This window comes from Saccopteryx leptura, chromosome 1 (assembly GCF_036850995.1).
Source record: "Saccopteryx leptura isolate mSacLep1 chromosome 1, mSacLep1_pri_phased_curated, whole genome shotgun sequence".
Lineage (NCBI taxonomy): Eukaryota > Metazoa > Chordata > Mammalia > Chiroptera > Emballonuridae > Saccopteryx > Saccopteryx leptura.
The window spans coordinates 128,605,351-128,627,792 of NC_089503.1; the positions used below are offsets into that span (position 1 = coordinate 128,605,351).

The 22,442-nt window shown below is 39.4% G+C and overlaps 1 protein-coding gene across 1 annotated transcript in view; it reads left to right on the forward strand.

Annotated features, from left to right (window-relative positions):
- The first annotated feature begins 32 nt into the window (after positions 1 to 32).
- NSUN2 (NOP2/Sun RNA methyltransferase 2) overlaps positions 33 to 22,442 on the forward strand; it is a 28,421-nt gene continuing 6,011 nt past the window's right edge. The window contains exons 1-15 of the mRNA XM_066374740.1: positions 33 to 435; positions 547 to 704; positions 1,348 to 1,452; positions 4,951 to 5,056; positions 7,502 to 7,573; positions 8,370 to 8,454; positions 9,440 to 9,632; positions 11,675 to 11,749; positions 13,189 to 13,319; positions 16,157 to 16,230; positions 16,800 to 16,930; positions 17,316 to 17,412; positions 20,284 to 20,468; positions 20,777 to 20,869; positions 21,655 to 21,790. Of these exons, the coding sequence (XP_066230837.1) occupies positions 328 to 435; positions 547 to 704; positions 1,348 to 1,452; positions 4,951 to 5,056; positions 7,502 to 7,573; positions 8,370 to 8,454; positions 9,440 to 9,632; positions 11,675 to 11,749; positions 13,189 to 13,319; positions 16,157 to 16,230; positions 16,800 to 16,930; positions 17,316 to 17,412; positions 20,284 to 20,468; positions 20,777 to 20,869; positions 21,655 to 21,790 (1,749 nt within the window). The 5' untranslated portion in view covers positions 33 to 327. The remainder of the gene's footprint in view (positions 436 to 546; positions 705 to 1,347; positions 1,453 to 4,950; positions 5,057 to 7,501; positions 7,574 to 8,369; positions 8,455 to 9,439; positions 9,633 to 11,674; positions 11,750 to 13,188; positions 13,320 to 16,156; positions 16,231 to 16,799; positions 16,931 to 17,315; positions 17,413 to 20,283; positions 20,469 to 20,776; positions 20,870 to 21,654; positions 21,791 to 22,442) is intronic.

The following is a 22,442-nucleotide window of genomic DNA, read 5'->3' on the forward strand; positions in this document are numbered from 1 at the left end:
GTGGCGTCATCGCCACTCTGCGCACGACTGACCTAGGGCTGTCCGCGGAGCTGCCTAAGGCCGCGCGGGAAACTCGGACGCTCGACGCGCCGTCGCCTTTGGGACTGCTTTCCGTTGTCAGATTACCACGCAAACTGTCAGCGGATCCCTTCGCTCGTTATTTTCAGGGAGTTCGGGTCGCGGTGCTTGTGACTTCTTGAAAGTCCCTGCAGGCCCGGGAGAGGCGGAGGCGCGGACCCGCGGGGGCCTCTAGTTGGGGCCCGGAAGTGTGCGCAACCGGACGTGGCGGGCCGGTGGGTGCGGGCGGCGTGCGCGACCGCGTGTGCTATGGGGCGGCGGGCGCGAGTCCGGCGGCTCCGGCAGCAGCAGCAGCAGCAGCGGCGGCCCGAGGATGTGGAGGACGGCGCCGAGGGCGGCGGGAAGCGCAATGATGCGGTAGGAGTCGGGGCGAGGGTTAGTAGGCGCCCCGCGTGGGCCTCCGGACCCCGAGACCTCGGGGCGACGAGGGGCGGCTCTTCCTTAGTAGATTCCCCCTTTGTTCCTTAGGGCTGGGAAGGCGGGTACCCCGAGATCGTCAAGGAGAACAAGCTTTTCGAGCACTACTATCAGGAGCTCAAGATTGTACCAGAGGGCGAGTGGGACCAGTTCATGGAAGCGCTAAGGGAACCCCTCCCGGCCACTTTAAGAATTACTGGTTACAAAAGGTAAGGGACTGTGCATGTATTTCCTAGAGAAGTGGGGTTAGATTGGCTAAGGTTAAATGTTGAAAACGATAGTGTTTTCCCTGAGAAGTGTTACTGTGCTAGAGAACTGGTGCTTGTCAGCCGTGTGCATCTAGAGACCAGAAGCGTCGGGAGGGGGCACAGGATCTGGTAGAATAAGTCAAGGAGGCATTATGACATGGGAGGCTAGAAAAAGAAATTAAAATGCAATCTGAGAAAGGGTAGACCCCTGAGGATTCCTGAACGGAGAACGCCAACCCTTTGGAACACATGAAAATTTGTGATATTAACCAAGTTTGGGGCAAGTATCTGGTTCTCGAGACTTTGTTTTTGCATTTGCTATTTTCCCAAGAGGAATTGCAAGTAAAATTTTGGAACTGGAGGGATATTTAGGAATGAAGGACTGCAGTAGAGCTGCATTTAGTCTATCATCCTTTAGTGACTAAATACTGGGGACTGTTAAGCTTTGAAGGAATAGATTAAAAAAGCAGTGATTGAAGAATGTCTTCTCTCCATCCAAAGGTGCTGTTAGTTTTAAATCACTTGTAATCTTAAATTTGCAAAAAGAGAAACTTATTAAATTAGCCTTTCAGGTTGGTTTGAAACTTACTTATTTTTTTAATAGCCATGCAAAAGAGATTCTACATTGTTTAAAGAACAAGTATTTCAAGGAATTGGAGGACCTGGAGGTGGATGGTCAGAAAGTTGAAGTTCCACAACCCCTGAGTTGGTAGGTACAACAAGGCTCCATTTTGCTTTTCTTCTTTGTCACTTGAATATACCTCTTGATAATGCGTTTGCTGTTCGCATGAAAGAACCTGAACATACTTCTGAGACGTCCTCATGTTGTTTACCCAATGCTTTTTATCATTATTACTTTACACTGTGTGGAAGTTTTCATGTATGATTTGCAACTCTTGATATTTGAGTCACTGAGTTCAGTTAATTTTTCCCAGTCAGTCCAACCCCTTTACTTCCTTCGTGTTCTCACTTCTACTGTTTCCACGTATGCCCCTTGTTTTCTCATGTCAAAACAAGCCACTCAGCTCGTCTACTTTCAGAAAAACAACAGACTTTACCTGATTCTGTCTTTACGGTGGCCAGTTCCCTGCCTTGTGTGTGAGCCCACTGGCCCTTTTTTAAAAACTTGTTCTGTAGGTTATTTGTTTCATCATCTTTCTTGTAAAATGCCTGGAGTACTCAAGTACAAACCCTGTGCACCAAGCTCTGGGGAGTCATTAAAGTAAATCGTTATATTTCTACATTTTACATTTTCAACTTTGAGGCATTGAAAATTCTCACAAAACCAAAAAATAATGCTTTAAATGATTGCTATAAAAAGGTGAATTTAACCAGTATTTTCTGACAAGTTTTGGGGGTTTTACTATTCAAGTATGTGATAGTGTCTTTCTTTGTTAGATACTTTTTAGTAATTGCAAACCAGGGTTAGATTTTTATTAATCATGGGCTGTAGATTTGCTTGCTTTTCTTTTATTGGCTATTTGAATTTTCAGTGTTTCTATTGAGATATGTGCAGCCTATACATTTTGAATGAATGATGAATGGCCTGTACTAAAACCTCTATTCAGCTGAAGTTGTCTGTGGTTGAAAAATAAAAGCAAATCACTGTCTTATAACAGCTAGTCATCCTTTTTACATTATTAATTTTCTGAACACAACAATGGAAGGTTGTGAACAATATACTGTATCATTTGGGTTCCTAATCCTTAGCTTTTTTCATTATCAGTGACAACTGCATGACAGTTTTACTGCATAAACATTTATTCAGTCAGAGTTATTTGTCAGGTGTGGAATATTCATAAATCTCAGCAAGTAAGTAAAGCAGAAACTTACCAAGCTGTCTGTCTGATATCTGTATTGCTGAAATGTATATAATCTTAACTTTTTGGTATATCGTGGTGGGAGCCTTAGTTTTCTAGGAGTATTAAATACAGGACTTATAACTTGGGCAGGTTCTATCTTTTCTTTGCTTTTATAGACTTAGAACTATAAAGAATTATGCTAAAGTATTCTTATAAAAGTCTTGTTTTCACAATTATTTGTGGAGAACACACCTTATCGCGATTCATTTTGTTCTTTTTAATGTGTGGATTTAAGTGGTCTATGGATGTTCTATATATTTGCAGAGATTTTTTTTTTTCCCCTTAAGAATTTTTGAGGTGTAAAGGTGACAGTGGTACTTTTAATTTATCCTTAAAAGACATGACAGGTTTCCACATAGGACTTTAAAGATTCACATGCTAACTTGAATTACAATACATAGCCAAAGATTAAGTATAGTCCTTTGAGATTAATTTGGTTGGTGTTAAAATCTAAGATTTTAATATTTGTTAGCTCGAAAATGTTTCTAAAGCTACATTAGAAGCATATTTTTATTTATTTTAACATACAGTCTTTTTGTATTTCATTATTTGAACACTTTTAAATATATTTTTTCATCAGATTAAGTTTTCACAGTCATAGTTACTTCTCGTAGAATTTTAGTCTTATTATAATGAATTTATATTTTACCTATTAGAAATTCAACCTAGAAGGTACATAAAGAAATATTTGTTCAAATTACATCTAGATTGCCTGTCTGTTTGAAAATGAAAATTCAGCTATTTATAAGTAGTGGTGTGCAGAATTTAAATTAACGATGTTGGTGATTTGGTGAGGTGGTAATACCTAATTATCCGTCATTAATTCCAGATAATTTAGCATTGCTAGAAATTATATACAGATAACATGTTTAGCTATTCAACCTTGTAAAGGTGACAAGTGGATGGCAGATTTTTGTAAAATACTACAGCTAAAGCTCAATTTGAGTGTATCTCTACCATTTTACCTCTAAAGAGGCCAAAGGAAGTATTTAAAACTGAAGGGTTTTGCTTTTTTTTAATTGCCTGATAAGTATGATTGTATTTTGAGTTTTTATTTTTGAAACAGGATGAATACTGAGGAAGGAAACAGTCATAGGAGGTAGAACCAAAGCACTGGGGATATTTGGAACATGGCTCTGAACAAATTCAGCCACTTAACTTGGTTGTTTGGGAGAGAGAACTTTTCAGATGCATCTCATGTAGTGCCTGTTGACCAGTGTCTTAAAATCTTAATGCTTGAGGTTTCTGTCAAATACTCAAAGTTTTAAGGCAGTTAGAGGTATTGTTTTTTAAACTTGCTGGTTTTATTTTCATGGCTACCGACCTGCAATTTGACACATGGAAACATGCAATTCTTATTACACCTAAGACTTAATAGTAAGTGCTAAGATGGAAGTAAGATTTTGTCACCAAATGCCATGTTATGCTTAGGATGACATTGAGTTAATTGGCCATGGTTTTGTGTGTCATCAGTGGACAGATTTGGGCAATTGGAGATCAGTGGATGGGTGCAAACCAAGTTAAAAAATAACAATTCCTGATCAGTGACATTATTGTTTATAGAAAGTTCAAATATACATATTTACAGAGGTGCTTCATTCATAGGTCTGAGTAACTAGGAGCTCAAATTAATACATTGGTGATTTCCAAGGTTTTTTGATACACAAAACATTTCAGTACATTATTGGAGTGGTTTGTTTTAGAAATAGTGAAAAATGTGTTAAATAAAATTGTAGTCAAACATTTCGATGCCTGTCCTACCAAATTATTTTGATTCTGTGTGATTTGTACTTCTTTAAATTTAGGAAATTTGTTATGTCCTTTTTTCTGATAACTTTAAAAACTTTTTTTAATTGAGAAAGACAAACACCCATTTGTTTTTTCACTTGTTATGCATTCATCGGGTGCTTCTTGTATGTACCCCGATGTGACAAACCCGCAAGCTGGCGCATCAGGACGACACTAACCAACTAAGCTACCCTGCCAGGGCCTTTTCTGACCATCTTTATACCATAGTTAACTTACCATACTTAGTGAAGGGCAGAGAAGTCTCCACTTTCTCATCAGATCTTAAATGTTTGTCGTCATGGTTTCACTGTCATGTTACATGTGTGTGTCCTGTAACCCCTTAGGCTCTCCTGTTTCTGCCTGGGTCATGATGAGGTTAGAACCGTGCTGCCGTGTCCCAGGGCACATCATGCAGCGCTGACTGACTACTGGTCGTGGATGAGGAACCAGTACAAAATTGGGTGTCTCATTGCTATATGACCTGGATAAGCAAGAAGTTGTTAAGAGAGTATTTTAATATATACAGTCCATAAGTGTTTTACTTCCTTTTTGTCCAGGTATCCTGAAGAACTTGCTTGGCACACAAATTTGAGTCGAAAAATCTTGAGAAAGTCTCCGCAATTGGAGAAGTTTCACCAGTTTCTGGTTAGCGAAACCGAATCTGTGAGTAGAATTCTTAAAGACTTGTTGGTTTCCTTAAAGCTTTAAATGCATGTTAGTTTCATGGTTACATTTTTAGCCATACTTGTCACTGGGAGCAGTCAAGTAGATAAAGCACACAGGAAAGACTCCTTTAACTGTAGATTCCACTTATAATTTGTGATTACAGAATTGTCTTGTTTGTTGGTACATTAACCATGAACTTTAATAGGGGTATGATCACAGTGTCAGCTTGATTGTGTCTTGCTACTCCCAGGTCTGGGTGGCTGCAGAGCTGGGTTGTGCACAGCACTCTGCTCAGTAGCACGCCACTGAGGAGACAACCACTCAGTGCACCCTTGCACCCTTCCCACCTCCTTACATGTGCGTGCCAGGTATTTGTACCAAGAATGTAGTATGTTTTATGGCTATGTTACTTATTTTAATAAAAGTGAGACTTTTAAACTCTTTATCACTAATTTTCTTATTCCTAACTATTCGCCACTTTTCCCATACAAAGAAACACCTAAATAGGGCAACTTTGGTTCTTCTAAAATGTCACCACCTTCATCTTCTTGGTTTCTTAGCCATCCCTGATTCCTGATTACAATGAACACTTATCATTATGACCACTGACCTTTATACACTTAGCATTAAACTTTTCCCCAAAAAATATTTCTCATGCAATACATGATTAAATAAATGCCCATAGAGTTTGGATATGGTCAGCATTGCTGTTACCTCTTTATTCTTTTAGAATTCTTAATAGTCTCACATTTTCAGTCAGAAGTTTCACTTGCCTAGTTTCTGATCTTCTAGCTGAGTAAACCTGTGTGTGTCAACAGATGTTATTTCTTTTTCCTCTTCTTTGTCCTCTTAACAGAGTTAACAAAATTCCCATGTTTTTTCCCTGAAGCCACAACCAATTTAGAAACCCTTCACCTTGTGCATTCTAATCTCTCCTGGACCCACAGCTGTTTTCTACCACTGTGGCTTTCTGTGCACTTACTTAACCCGGTAAACTGGGCTCCCGTTTGCCTGGCTTTCACCCCACCCTGCCCCCCAACAGTTAGGAATACACAGAACCAGGTGCTGCCTTGTTCCTGTTTCTGTCCTTAGGTCAGTATCAGAAAGGGTTCTCTGACTCAGCTTCCATTGAGGTGCCAGGTCAGATCAAGATCCATAAAATGAAAGCAAATTACAACTGAACAAAGGGTTTGTGGGGAGTGGCGTGAGGCATCATTGGATAGGTTGTAAAGAGGCAGATTTTGTCAGCTTTTAGAAGGTGGAAATGGAATTTTAGTGTCGGTAGCATATATCATAGGGAAACAGTCCAGTTTTTCATCAGAAGTCAGCAAGATGAGACACACTGGGTTATTTAAAGTTGGCTTTAAAACCTCTTTAGGATGAGTTTATGAATCAAGACTAATTGCCAGGATGTCTATAGTCAAGGGCCCATGGTTCCCATTCCCACTCTAAGGCTTAATTGAAAACCAGGATGAAAACAGAAGGCAGACTTATCAGATTCACAAAGCGTGGAGTCACTGTACCTAGTGAATCAGTCAAGATTCAGTTTAACCGACCCACTGCTGGCCCTAAACCATAGGGTGAAAATTAGCAGGTAAGGATGTGCAAGTCAGATTCTGACAGATGCATAAGTGCAAGATGAGTGATGGCTATTAAAGTTCAAAAGACCCTTGCTGTAATGGAGCAGCAGCCTCCTGGTGGCTGATGTTTTGTATCTCCTTGTCCCTTTTTTAAGCATTCATTCTTAAGGCTGTTAAACTAGAGTTGTGATCGAGGCCAGTGCTGGACCGAATCTGAACAGCCAACAGCCGTACATCTTTAACGGATAGCCAAGCCCACTAGCGAAGATATTGAGGACAGAGGATTTAGTGAGGAGTTTTAATTTATCCTGGAGAAGGAAAGAGAGGAGCAGCAGTTGATGTCTTCATCTTTTTGAGAGGCATTTCTCGGGAATAGAAAGCAGACAAGCTGTTCCTGAACATGGGGTCTGAGAAGTAGAAGTGACGATTTTACCTGAGGGATAATCTTGTTGATGGTGACTTTGTCCTGTGCAACCTTTGATTGCTCCTGTTCCAGAGGGTATTTCAGTGCTACTGTATGCCTTTTAGATATGCTCATCCAGCTTCCAGACGTTCTAAATGTGGGGAGTGGGGACTATGTAAGCTTAAATCCCCTTTTATGAAATTTTAAAATTCAGTGGTTTTCTAATGGTAAGTTTTGGTATTAATGGTCATCCTTATGTGGCCATTAGGTAGCAACCATTTATCCACTGGTATGAAAATGTTTTTATTTGTTTAATGTTTGTGAGATAGTAGTAACTCTTGTTCTATGTGTGATTGATTTATATGGTCTTTTAGTGTTACATTTGAAAATTTGAATTTCCAGTATTGAACTTTTCTGCCTTTTTAAATGTTCTTGACTTTTGAAATTTTATCTTTCAAGGGGAATATCAGTCGTCAAGAAGCTGTCAGTATGATTCCACCTCTGTTGCTTAATGCTCACCCTCACCATAAGGTACTGTGTATTATATAGAAAATCGTGCTGCTGTCTGTGCCTGGGCCGCTCTGTTTTGTTGCAACCTTTCTTTATTAATATAATGAACTATTTTTTACTTTTCACTTTCCTTTCAGTTCTTTTTTGTACTTTTTTCCTAGTTAAATTTTACAAGTCACTTGATTTTTTCCCCTCTTAAAGTTCATTTTATAAATTTGTTTATTTACTATACAGATTATCTTCAGTGGTCTTGATTAACTAAATCTGATTGAAAATCATAGTGAACATGTATTGAGAGGTTGTTCTCTGCCAAGCATTGTTCTGCATTCTTTTCATGAGTTATTTCTTTTTATTATCCCCACATCCCTGTGGGGGTAGCTACTACTGGCCCCATTTTTTCAGATGAGAAAAAGGAGACAAGGAAAAGTTGAAGTAACTGGCCCAGGTCACAGGACTAGTCGTTGGCCCAGCTGAGCTTTGAGTCCAGGTAGCTCTGTTCTTAGCAGCATGTTACAGTGCTGCTTTCACTTAGTATCTTTACTCATTCCTCCCTAAATGTATTGCTTTTACTGGTTTGTAGTGCCAGCTGTTCCTGTGCCCTGTAGAAAAAGTATCTTTATCACTGTAATTTGTGAGCATTCTTTATTGAGCCTCCTATCAGCTAAATACATCACATTGTGGATTCATTCTATAAATATATTTAATTCTTGGAATATAAATCAAAATATTGTACTAGAATGACTCATTGTTTTAAATTAAATACAGATTTTTTTTATTTTTTAAAACAAGTCTCAAATATTTTCTTTCTTTCTAATAGATCTTGGATATGTGTGCGGCACCTGGATCAAAGACCACACAATTAATTGAAATGCTGCATGCTGACATGAATGTCCCTTTTCCAGGTATGCGTTGGTCTGGAGGTTTGGAGGTAGAAATGGCAGTTTGTTGGGGTGGACAGGAAAAGATTAGAACACTGCCTGAAGCTTCCCTGAAAGTAGAACTGTGCTTTTGCATAGCACTGTCATTAGTTCCTAAACCAGCACATGTGGTGTAGGAAGGGGGACTTTAGTTTAGGCTCTCCAGGTTCAAATTCCACCATTGTTTATGAGGTGAGTGAGGTGGCATTACTAGACATCGTTTATAAAATGAGCCATTAGTCCTGAACTTGGGGAATATGATATAAGATTGTAAAATGCTCAGAAAATGGCAGCTATTGTGTCACTGATGCTTTCTTATATAGGGACTTTATAAGGTTGTGAAAAATGCCATTCATAGTATGTTAGTCTTTTAATATTTTTATGTACCTACTGGTGTAGCTCCTCCTACTTCCTTAAGAGAAAGGTCGTTATGGATCATGAAATGATACTAGGCATATTGCCTTTTTGCTGGAGATGAGAAAGGGACCAGCGTGAGAGGAGGTGGCACCCAGGAAGCTCCCGCCAGGTTTTTAGCAGTGGTACAGCTCAGAACTTTGTCAGGAACAGCTTAAACGTTCAGGAGTGTTAGGCTACACCCCAAATATCTGATCCACAGAATCTAGGATGGTGCCCTAACATAGTGTATTTTAAACACTTGTCAGGTGATTCCATTTTCTATGTCTTTGTCCTCTCATCCTCCTTTTTAATTAATAGTTACTAATAGAAAAGACATTTTTGGCACAACAATTGGTTCAAAGTGAGTAATTTTTGAACAAATGAGTCTTGAAGTTTTGAAATTTTAAGTGACCATCCATGCTGAGCTGCCGGTTTTCCTTTTTTGGACCACTTACACAGTCCTAGTTAGTCTTACACTCAGATCCTCACTTCTCACCCGCTAGCCTACAGGTTATATATTTCAGGAATTTACTTGTGCTGCATGTTATCCAACGCTGCAGTATTATGTTTTCAGAGGGATTTGTCATCGCGAATGATGTGGACAACAAGCGCTGCTATCTGCTTGTTCATCAGGCCAAAAGATTGAGCAGTCCCTGCATCATGGTGGTCAACCACGATGCATCCAGCATACCAAGACTTATGATAGATGTGAACGGAAGAAAAGAGGTTCTCTTCTATGATCGCATCCTATGTGACGTCCCTTGCAGGTATTTATATTATCAAGAGTCCAGAAATCCCAGGATCCACTAAGGAATTAAGTCACTCACAGACTAAAATGAAGTTGCACAGAAACCACAGTTATGTATGATGCTTGTGGTAGCTGGTATGAAGAGAGACATTGTGACCTGGATTGAAAGACAGACACAGAATTTTAGTGATACAGGAGACTGAACATGTTGGGGACACAGATAAAGAAAGGTGGTTTTGATGGTTGAAAAAGAGATAGAAAGAAAATATCTGAAAGGAAGAAAGTATCATAAACTTACGTATTTCAGAATGTGATCACTTGAGTGATTTGCTCATCCAGGTGTTTATGGATATACTTCAGTGAGTATGTAAAACAGTCACAAGTAATAATCACATCAGGGTTTCTGTTTGAGTCTTACATTGTTTAGCACAATGAAATTAGGGGTTCAAACTTTGAGAACCGCATTTTACCTGTATTTGTTTACATACCTTCAAATTTTACATGTAAACTTTAGATTTTTAGAGTTTACCTCTAAGAATTTTGTGGCATAACTGAATAACTGAATTTTTCCAAAAAGGAATGAATCAAACTAAATAAAGATGGCTGTTAAGTTCCCAGAGGCAGTGACATAGGCAACAATCACAAGAGTTTACTATTTACTACCCTTTGAACACATGAATTTGTTGAGTCTAGAGTACAAAAATTGCCACAAAACTTTGCTAGCCCTAAACAGTGTTTAACTATGATACGTCAATGTTAAATTCATCTTGTTTAAACAAGTGGCAGATTTACTGCTAGTAGCCAAACTCAGTTTGAAAATTGTAGTTGGTAGCAACAAGTATGGCTGAGTTTTTAAATACCTGGAAAATTTCCCTTTAAAGTAGTATTTTAAATCACTCATGAAATACATTCCTTTTTTCCTAGGTTAAAATTTTCTAGTTTTCCTTTGGATCAGGTGTTTTACTACACCTGTTCTTTTGATCAGAAATATAACTCATTTCTCTTAACAATATTGTGAAAATGATATGACCTTATGACCATTAAGTTGTAAGCTGAAAAGAATTCCTAAATTATGGCAGAATTTTAAGCCATACAAGTGATGGGTGTCATTTGATAGCCATTATATCTCATAGGACATTTCCATCCTGCAGACTCTGCACCACCAAGGACATGTGACTAGACCACCAAGGAAAATTAAACTTACAGAGAAAGCAACAGATGCAGGAATTACCTCAAAAACTGGGTAAATAAAATTAGACATGGACAGAAAAATTAAGGAATCAAGTCTGCATTATTAAATTTATGTAGAAATAATTTGTTTAAAAAAGAGAATCAAAAATATTTAACTGATAAATAGAAAAATCTTGGCAAAGACATTAAATTGGCTTAATTGAATCTGGTGTGGAAAGTCCTTTATGAGTATAGGTTTATCATTTATTTACCGTAATTCTGATTAAAAACCACTCAACCTTTTTTAAGAAAATGACACAATTTTATTAGGGAACATTAAAATTTTTTGACTAGGTGAAAATACATGTATACCACATACGTAGAAAGAATGACTATTTTCTTTAAATATATTGGGGTGACATTGATTAATAAAGTTATATAAGTTTCAGGTGTACAGGTCTGTAATACATCATTATTGTATATTGTATTTTGTGTTCACCACTGCAAGTCAAGTCTCCTTGATGAACCAAATTTCTAAATAACAGGATCAAAATATCTTAAATATATTCCTGGTTCTGTCTTTCCCAGGACTGAAAATTGGTGTTGCTATATTTCTCTCAAATGGAAGCAAATTATTATCTAAGTGTTGAAAGAGGTTTTCTTTTTAAATCTTTTTTTATTGAATTGAAAATGGAAGTATAATTAAGGAGTTTAATGTACTAGAGTCTCCCCAAAACAGAAATAGAAAGTTGATAGTAGTTTGTAAGAATTTAGGTTGTTTTCTAGTTGGTATTTATATTAATAAATATAAATTAGCTTTAATTTGAGATATTTGCTAAACTAATCATCTAGCTATAGAGAGCTTTAAGTTCTTAAATATCTTTTTTCCAGTGGAGATGGCACTATGAGAAAAAACATTGACGTTTGGAAAAAGTGGACCACCTTAAACAGCTTGCAGTTGCATGGGTACGTAAAACTTTGTAGTTGCAGCACCGCTTGACAATCGATTGATCAAGACTTATTGTTGAATCACCTAACTGGCACCCAGATCTTTGACTCTAAGCATCAGAGTGTTAATGATGGCCACCTTCATGGGAGTTTGCTTATATATCAGAAGTAGTTGCTTTTCAAACCTTTAAGAGTAGTAAACTGAAGATTGTATACATTTCAGGTGAAAGGGCCTTTTACAAGAATTTCCTATAACATTTCAAACTTTTTTTGTGTGTAAAATGACCATTTACCTTTTTGTCCTATTTTCTGTTTTCCTGTTTTTACTTATTTTATTTAACATTTTGATCTCAGAAGTATTTTATGATTATCTTTATTAAAATTTGGAGAATTCTTAAAAGAGAAAAGAGAATCTCATGCATCAAAGATACTTCTGTAGTGTCTAGTGCATTATATAGTACTAGACGGGTTTTACTGTGCCCCGACGGGTTTTTAAAGTAACTGTTTTGAACAGTTTTGGTTATACAGTCTGTAGAATTTTCGTAATTTTTTTTTTGTTTATCATTAAAATTATTCTTAAATGTAGAACATTGGTGATCTAAATGTATTAATGAATGTTCACCATTAATAACTTTATGAGATTTTGTTTCTCTGTTAAATACTACTGTTTTTGGGAAGCAGGCATTAAGATTGAAATGTAAGGGATAAAAGTTACTCATAGAAAGAAATCTCAAATATTTGTGCAAATAGTAAGGAGGCTTTTTCATGATGAAATTGCCTAATATGTTGAAATTCAGTCATTAATCACTTTATGTTTTTCTGGGAAAGGTATACAGAGCAGCCAAACCAGTGTTTATATAAGTAGATGCTTTTTTGTTTACATGGAGCACCTTTTATAGGTTTATTCTAGCTTCACTTAGAACAGGGGTAGTCAATCTTTATACCTACCACCCACTTTTGTATCTCTATTGGTAGTAACATTTTCTAACCGCCCACCAGTTCCACAGTAATGGTGATATATAAAGTAGGGAAGTAACTTTACTTTATAAAATTTATAAAGCAGAGTTACAGCAAGTTAAAGCATATAATAATAATTACTTACCAAGTACTTTATGTTGGATTTTCACTAAGTTTGGCAGAATAAATCTATATAAAACAACCTACTATAGTTAAATCTATCTTTTTATTTATACTTTGGTTGCTCCGCAACCGCCCACCATGAAAGCTGGAACGCCCACTAGTGGGCGATAGGGACCAAGTTGACTACCACTGATTTAGAACCTCAAGGTTTTTGTTTTCTTTTATAAATGGGAATTATTTATTTACTTAGAGCATCTTGTATTCTATTGTAAGACTGTTACAAAAGCTTGTAATAAATGTATGACATATGGGTGCCTATAAAGTATGTGCTTTCTGGCTGTGTTCAGTCTCTGTAACTTAGTATATCCAACCCTTAGCTTACAGCTGCGGATTGCTACGCGGGGCGCTGAACAGCTAGTGGAGGGTGGTAGGATGGTGTATTCTACGTGCTCACTGAACCCCATTGAGGATGAAGCAGTTATAGCATCTTTACTGGAAAAAAGTGAAGGTAGGTACTTTAATAAAAAAAAGTACACACATAATTATGTGCAGTGATTTTCCACTGGTGTGCTCCAAGAATTTTTAAAACGTGCAGTGAAAAGAGGCACTGACTTCTTTTCACTTACAATTGTCACATAAAAAAAAGTGATAGCAGCTAACACAACAATAACTGTATAGTGAGAATGAATCAGAATTACACCTTTTTTTTGTCACATTGGCAAAAAATAGAGTTTTTGATGTGCTGCAGAATTTTTGTAATTAGCTTATGTGTGCCATGAGATAAACAAGCTTGGAATTGATATTACATTGCATACTTCTGAAGACTTTTTCCTGGGTATTTGCTTATATTATTAGCTTGTAAACCCTAAAATGTGATATCCCTAATAGAAAAGAATCATATATAATAGTGCTGTTTTTTCATGAATTACAAGTTTTGCCCATTTTGTTTAAGTGTCAATGATTATGTCAGAGCCTATCACAGTTTTTTTTTTTTAATTGTGGTAAAATATGCATAACTTAATATTTACCATTTTCACTGTATTTAAATATACAGTTTAGTAGTGTTTAGTACATTCACTTTGTTAGGTAGCCAATCTCTAGAGTTCTTCCTCTTCCAAAACTGAAATTCTGAACCCATTAAATAACTCCCCTTTATCCCCTACCCGTCATTGTATCCTCTGTGAGTTTGACCAGTCTAGGTATCTCACATGAGTGGAATCATACTGTGTTTGTCTTTTTTGTGACAGGCTTTCATCACTTAGCATAATGTCTTCAAGGTTCTTCCATGCTGTAGCATGTACCAGTTTCCTTCCTTTTTCAGGTGAAATGATATTCCATTCTATATAGAGACCCCATTGCTGAGTTTGTCCAGTTTTTCATCGATGGATACTTGTGTTGCTTCTTTATAATACTGCTGTGACCATGGTTTACAGTAACTTTAAAGCTCTGCTTTCAGTTCTTTGGGGCATATACCCAGAAGTGGAGTTGCTGGGTGATACGATAATTCTGTTTCAGGACCCACCATACTGTTTGTTGGAGTGACTGTACCATTTTATAATTCCACTAGCAGTGCACAAGGGTTCCAGTTGTCCCTATCCTTGCTAGTACTTGTCATGTTCTGTATTTTTAATAGTATCCACTCTAAAGTGTGTGGGGTCTTAATGGCGTTGTTTCATAAAATGTTTGGAAACAGCAACTTTCATAATGTTTTAATGTGAAACATTTTTCTTTTTTATGTTTCCACTAAAATGATAACCTTTTCCATTGCATTCTCCTTAAAGCAATTAGAAATTTCAAACTTCCATAATAGAATGCTACCAAATTTACTACACGTTTATGTGAAGTAAGTTTAGACAAGTGCATTTCCGAAGATGGTTCCACAACTGTCTGGGCTTCCAGTTAGGTTCTCACTGATTGGCTGATCTGGGCTGTGTGACAGCCCTCTCAGTTGTGTTTAGGCCTGAATTTAGTTTGTTTATTTTGTTTTTGCTGCACGTATGTAAAGAAGTGATATCTGAATGATGTTTTTTGCGTGGTCTTAATCTCCACAGTTTTGGTGGTACTTGATTTCAGAAGGCATTTGAAGAGAATTATGGGTGATGTAGTTAAACAGTAAATTAACTGGGCGTCCTACTTGGTGATTATTTTCCTAACTGGACAGTTGGGTTTCCAGTCTAGATTTTGCTCTCACAACCACCATTGTGCATGGGGTTGTTTCAGACCTCATTGTAGACTCTGCATCTCAATCCTCTGTCTCAGGCATCCTGTGTGACATGCTTCATGGGAGCAGAGACCTTTGCTGAGCTTCGTACTTGACGGTGCTGGGGATTCTGACGAGGTGGGGTGGGGTCTTGCTTGAAAGTACCCGAGACTTAGAGGAAGGGCTGCTGATAAACATCAGTCTACAAGCACTGGTCCATCATTTAGTATTGGCAGTTTCTGACCCAGTGCTGGCTGGAAAGCATGCTGAGCAGTGGATTGTGTTTTAGAAAACCAGTTTCTGGAAACTTGCAATATTATTTAGTGTTCACTTTTAAAGGTAAGACTATTCAGAATATTAGTGGAAGTCAGTACTCTTGTTTTTATCAAAGGCTAGAGGCCTGTTGGGGATTCTCTTGCTATGTTGGAGCTTTCTCTTCTGTAAGGCTTTCAAAGCTGCATCTGTGATCTGTGAATGGTAGTTCCTGGCCCCATTTCACAGCTTCTGGTAATGCTACTATAGACACTGTTTTTAAAGCTAGACTGTTGTCCTGTTGGACACTTTTAGAAAACTAGGATTTAAAACTGAATGTTTAAAAATTCTACACTTCACTTTAAAATGTTGCTTTTCGATTCTGGGATGTTTGATCATCATAAGGCAAGAAGACCCACATCCTCTGACTGGCCTCTGTCTATAAACCAGAAGTGGACCCCTATCTGAGTCCTAGCCTTATGTTGTCTCCAAGGTGATTTTGGCCTAGAGTCCCAGATTTTGGATGTGTCTGGGGACTCTGCAACACTTCCTGAGTTCAAGGGCTTTAATGAGCTCCAGTTGACGTACCATAACATTCACTCATTTTAAGTGTACAGTTCAGTGATTTTTAGGGAATTTATTGAACAGTTGCATAGCCCTCACCATAGTCTGATTTTTAACCATTCCCTTCACCCCCAGCTGAGCCATCTGCCTATTTGCAGTCACTCCCTGTTCCCACCCCCACCCAGAAACCACTAATGTGCTTTCTGTGTGGTTTTGCCCTCTTCAGACATTTCCTATATGTAGAGTCATGCAGTAGGTGCTTGTTTGCATCTCATTTCTTTTATTGGGCATAATGTGGCAAAAAGCTTATTTTATTTCTTGTTACATAGGTGCTTTGGAGCTTGCTGATGTGTCTTCTGAATTGCCAGGACTGAAGTGGATGCCTGGACTCACACAGTGGAAGGTAATCTTTCTGTGAGGACTCTGGTTCTGAAGAGCAGATACAGCTTACCTGGCTTGTCATTGCTGTGAAAGTTTTAAAGCCTCCACATTGGGGTAACTTGAATAGCACCATGTTTGGTTACACAGTTAGAATCAGTTTCACAATTATACATAATAAATTGTATGATTACACATTTATTTTTCTCTGGCAATGGGAAAGTTTTCCTGCCTTCATTCTCTAATTAAACATCAGCTTTGTTTATTCTCATCCTTATAACTACAGCTTTGCTTTTTTGCTTTTTTTAATTGGCCAAGATTCAATTTCCAATTTCTAATATGAAAGAATTCACTTTTCAGTTTTAAACTAGAAGCAGTCTAGGCTTATTTTTTATATCCCACATGTAAAATGCTTTATAAAATAGTTGTCCTGTTTTATAGAATAAAAAATTATCTCATCTTTGCAAATAGTCTTCGTAGCTTTGGGGGGAAATGAGAAAGGCCATTTCTCACATTTGAGAGTATGTAGACTGGCACCCCATGGTTTTCTTACTAGGTAGTGCTGGTGATTTAGAATTCTCCCTCATTTCGTAGGTAATGACGAAAGATGGGCAGTGGTTTGCAGAGTGGGATGAGGTTCCTCACAGCAGACATACCCAGATTCGGCCGACCATGTTCCCACCAAAGGACCCGGAGAAGTTACAGGCGATGCGTCTAGAGCGGTGGTGAGTTTATGGGGCTCTCAGGGTTTGGGGATGGCGGGGGGCGGGGGGGGGGGCTGCAGGCATTCCTGCAAGGCCTGGGCTGTACCCAGGGCCAACCTCAGGTATGTGAACTTTTTGGCACATGAGAACTTCTCAGTACCTGTAGCTCCTGGCACCAGGCCTTTGTGAATAATCAAGGTGGCTAGAACCTAATGGTAATACACTGAATACTGAGTTAACTTTCTCCACATTACACATGGGCCATTGCTGAGTGAGGGCTCTGTGCATATTTACAACGAGACATGACTTCTCTCTCACAGGCCATCTTTGTAGTATATGTTTTATATTTAATACTAAAAGAATGTATTTTGGATCAGTTAAAAAGTGAGAATTGTGTTTTTTTTAGTCTTAGAATATTACCACATCATCAAAATACTGGAGGGTTCTTTGTGGCAGTATTAGTGAAAAAGTCTTCAATGCCATGGAATAAACGTCCACCAAAGGTAAACGTCTTCCAAAGTACCACAGCGTACCATGTGATCTCTCTGTGTAGTAAAGGCAGAAGCTGACAGAGGTCAGTGGAACGTCTTTTGGGGGGTGGGGGGGTGGGCCCTCATGTTGTGTGTAGGAATTCATTTAAATTTTGAGTTTTCCAAATAAAACTTCTTACAAGGGATTAGTAGGTAAGTGGAAAAGGAAGACTGGGAGTGCATTTATTCTACATCTTAGATCTGATTTTAATAAAAATTAAAAAGATGTAAAGACTTGCTCTGTGGTTCAGAATCTCCTATACCCCTCCCTCCCAAACTGGCTCTGAACCCTGATTCCCTAGGGATTGGTTTCATTTAGCCTATTTTAGGCGATGGAATTCTGCTAATCTCAAGCCTCTCTTTACCTTGGCCATGAGGGATAATTGCAGTTTGTCCAGGCCTAGCTGAAAAGGAAATGTAATGAACCTGAACTACCTCCCCGTCGTCATAAGGGAGGCCGTGAAGTAGAGTGGTTGAGGAAGAGGGCTGCCTTTCGGGACTCGACACACATAGTTGCACTCTAATGTACGCTGTCCTCATCAGTTCAGGGTTATTGTGTTAGTTTGTACCTCAGCTTTCCATAATCAGAGAACATGACTCAGAGTCACAGTCTGAAGGTCTGTATTTCTTTCCTATCAGTGCTTAAAAATTAGCACAAATAATGCTTATATTTTGGAGAAATAATTAGTAAACAGTTTTCTGGGATATGGCTTATCCAGATTAATGTGTGTATAGCCTCAAATTGGCCCAGGGTTGAAACTGGCACTTCTGGGCAGTCTGTGTGGTATTCCTCACACCGACTGGTCCCTGACTCCCAGATCGGGAGTAGAGCTGTGCCACTCAGAGCACTGCTAGAAGACTGGAGCCCCAGCCACATGTGGAATATCAGTTTTCTTGCAGCTATATTTATTTTATTTTTTTAACAGAAGAGAGAGGGACAGACAGGAAGGGGGAGAGATGAGAAGCCTCAGTTCTTCGTTGCATCTCTTTAGTTGTTTATTGATTGCTTTCTCATACGTGCCTTGATTGGGGGGCTCTAGCCGAGCCAGTGGCCCCCAGTTCAAGCCGGTGACCTTGGGCTTCAAAGCCAGTGACCTTTGGGCTCAAGCCAGTGACCATGGGTCATGTCTATGATCCCACGCTCAAACTGGTGACCCCATGATCAAGCTGGTGAGCCTGCACTCAAGCTGGCAAACTTAGGGTTTTGAACCTGGGTCCTCAGCATCCCAGGCCAACACTCTATCCACTGCACCAATGCCTGGTCAGGCTAGCCATGTTTAAAAAGTAAACAAGAATGAAAGTGAAATTAATAATACTTTGTTTTTCCCAGTATATTTAAAATGTTACTTCTGTGTAATCAAAGTAAGTTATGAATGAAGTATTTTATATGCCATCATACTCAGCTTTTAAAAACAGTGTGACTTTCACACTCTAAAATACACCTTTACACTAGTTGCCTTTGCAGAGGACAGAAAGCACGTGGCTGGTGGCTACTGTACCACACAGCTGAGAGCCTGTTATATGTGTACGTTAGGTCCACTTGGATTTGGGGCTGTGTTGCTATTTTGTCACATTACCACTTATGCAAATGAGTTTTCAACTTTTCCTTAAGTCTGCCTCCTTTGATGTGGTGTCATACTTTTTAGAAAAACTTAATGTCATTTAAATATTTCTTTACTTTTGTATCATATCAGTTTCTTACTTGTTTTCTTGAGTAAATGTATTTTGGTTGCCTGTGCTGCTGGGGCCGTTCTGAGATTCTTCCTCTTCAGGATGCTGGAATCTAGCTGCAGTGAAGGCATAGGGACACTGGTCTAGAATTTGAGTCAGGGAAAACCACACTGACAGTCCTGCGGGTATTGTGAGGATGACAGGATCAGATCACTGAGATGGGACAGAGAGCTTCCTGGGGAGAGGGGAGTTTGAGACGGGCTCCAAAACAGGGCCACATTCAGGAAGTGGCATTGGGTCAGAAAGGATGGACGCCTCTGCTGGCCTTGGCAAGAGGCCTAGGGTGGTGGTTGTGCATTTGCTTTTTCCTACATTTAAGTAAATTGTTCTCTGGGAGGCAGTGTTGTATAATGTTAACAGCTTGAGAATCTCACTGGCTAGTCCACTTGACAGCTTGATAAACTGGGGAACGTAACTTTTCTGTGCCCAGTGTCTATTTGTAAACTCACTTCATAGGGACTAGGAATTGCTACTTTTACCAATCTTGGCAATTACAAAGGACAATGTAGTTTTAAATAACTTTCATTTAGGGTTTTATATAAAATGTATATAAAAGTTTAAAATTGAGTGTAAGTAAAACATTTTGCTCACACACTTATACTATTGCCCAAGTTCAGAAGTTCACTGTTCAACAGGTATTCTCTTGGTCCCTGGAGGTACATTTTTCTGATTTCCAGAGCAGTTTCTCCAGGTGCCCTGGAATTGTCACTCTCCTCTCCTACTGTGTGGTTATTCATGCCTTTCTCTTTTCGGCCCTCCCTCCAGCTTTAGGGGTGGTGTTGACTCATTTGCATCCCTCAGTGTGCCTTATACAGAGTGGATGCTGGTAGCATTTTAAATGAAGACAAGCTGGCATTGTGTGCCAGCTATCTGTGCTTTCTGTGCGGTTACCGTAGAGTTGATTTTAACGTGAAAGGAAGTGTCTCTGAATACTGCTTTTAATAGCAAGAAGATTTAAAACACTTGCTTTTTAAAATTCTTTTGTGTTTTATATATAAAATGTTAGAAAAATAGTTCAGATTGGTTTTTGTGACCTCAGTGTTCCTAATATTTTGTAGCATTGCAAAGTAGGTTAAGCTTTGAATGTAACGGACTTACTATTCTCTCTAACAGCTGCAGGGGGAGTCTGCAAAGCCAAGAAACCCTGTGCAGTCCAGCCCTGCAGGTCCCTCGGGAGAGAAAGCTGAGGGTCCCTCTGAGCTGGAAAAGAAAGTAGTCACTGGAGTTGGTGACGCAGAAATAACAGAAAGGACTGAAGATTTAGAGAGTAATGAAAATAAGAAAGATGGCGTGTGTGGGTAAGAAACATGGTTGTCTTAAGCCTAACATTCTATTGTTCACAGCTGTGTAGAGCGACTGGGATCCCGAAGCCTTTCCTGTGGTGGTTTTCCAGCAGGCGGTGTGAGGACACTGTTGGCTGGCGAAGTGCTCAGTGCAGTGTTAATGCACTTGTGGTGTGAGTGCTGCCGTCTGTTGTCTGAAGGGAGGAGTGTGTATCAGCAGAGCTACGGGTGAGGGTTGAGTGGTCAGGGAAGAGTGTGCTGTTGGTAGTGAGCAGTGTTTCTCAGATTTCAGACTGACTGACTTCATCCCAATTCTTTGTTAGTCCGCCTCCATCGAAGAAAATGAAGTTATTTGGATTTAAAGAAGATCCATTTGTGTTTATTTCTGAAGATGACCCATTATTTCCACCTATCCAGTAAGGATTAACTCAGTCTTTTTTAATTCTTTAAAGAAGTTTACTGTAGGGCTATAGATGCATAACTGGTCACATTTAACTATAGTTGTTTATTTAGCTCTGTATAGCATTATTTTTCCTCTTGATTGCATGTTAGGGCTATATGAAACTACAGAGTATTTTTACTAAGTCCTTCAATTTAAAGTGAGCAGTAATCAAAGAAAGTAAGCTGCCCATAGGTAAAGACAGTGGGGAGGTGGAAGAACTCGACTCTGACCCCAAATGTAAATTACTGAGTTGAATTGCAAGATCAGTGGCCAAGGCTGTCTTACTCAGTTCTGATTTAAGAAATGAGGAAAAGTGGGTCTGGGTGGGACCTTAATTAGGAATCTCCAGGCATAACAGAGGAATGATGCTAAGGATGACAGTCTCAGGTTCACTTCCTGTTCATTAAGTTTTTATATATATTTGCCAGAGTGGTCAGTTACATTGTCTTGTAGATAACTGGCCCTCTGAATACATTTGTAAAAGTCCCTCATAAAACATCTCGGGTCCCTGTCTGTGGAGACACTGTTGAGGAGACGCTGCCCTCAGTAGTGTGGGGCCCTGGCCCGGTTGTGCCTTCAGTAAACATTGCTGGAGGTCTCCAGTGGAGTAGGTTAGGCGCGGAGATGGAGCCCACAGCAGGACCGGCAGTGCCTTTACCACACTGAGTTGAGGAATCCAGTTCAGTTGGGAAGAATGGACTGCTTAAAGACAACTTAATTTTTGAGCTGCCCTTTTGTAAATGGCTATCTTGTTTGTAGGAAGTTTTATGCTCTGGATCCTTCATTCCCAAGGATGAATTTGTTAACTCGAACTACAGAAGGGAAGAAAAGGCAACTCTACATGGTTTCCAAGGAGCTGAGAAACGTGCTGCTGAACAACAGTGAGAGGATGAAGGTATAGGTCACAGATGGGGACGGTGCATATATGAGGACACCTGCTCGGCTTTCCCTGGGAGGAGCTGATCCCATGCCGGCCCTCCGTGTCAGTACAGGCCAGTGGCCCTGAGCCTGCTGCGTGCTGTCAGAGCCCTCAGCAGGCCTAGGCTCTGGGGCCTGCGTCTTTTTGCTCGCTGGCTCTCCTGTTGTTCGTATCATGGGAGGAAAGTGCTGCAGGTGTGGAGGGTCTGCGTTGCTCTGGTTTGGTGTGATTTGTGCATTTCCATTTCCTGTAGAGTTTCTACTTTTAGGCCCCTGTTTTCATTTGCTTTACTGTTTTCCCAACTTGTTTTTCCCTTTGCATATTTAGCAGATTGTGTCTCCAAGGGTTATCTGGAGGTCCACGAGGTCAAAGTGTTTTCATAACAAGACTGGGCCCTTATCTCCTGTCTTGGGTGTCTACAGGGAGTTCCAGGGCAGTGGCATCCTTGCTCCGGACGGTCCATGGAATGTTCTGACTGAGTCGCAGTTTCCTGCGTTAACGTCTCCTGTGGTATTGGTCCTTCTAAGCTGCATAGACCAATGCCCTTTGAGAGGAGGGTCAGTCAGTCCTTGAGAGCCCCTGTGAATTCATTGTAGTCAGTGACTTTTCAAAGGTTTTGCATTTCTCT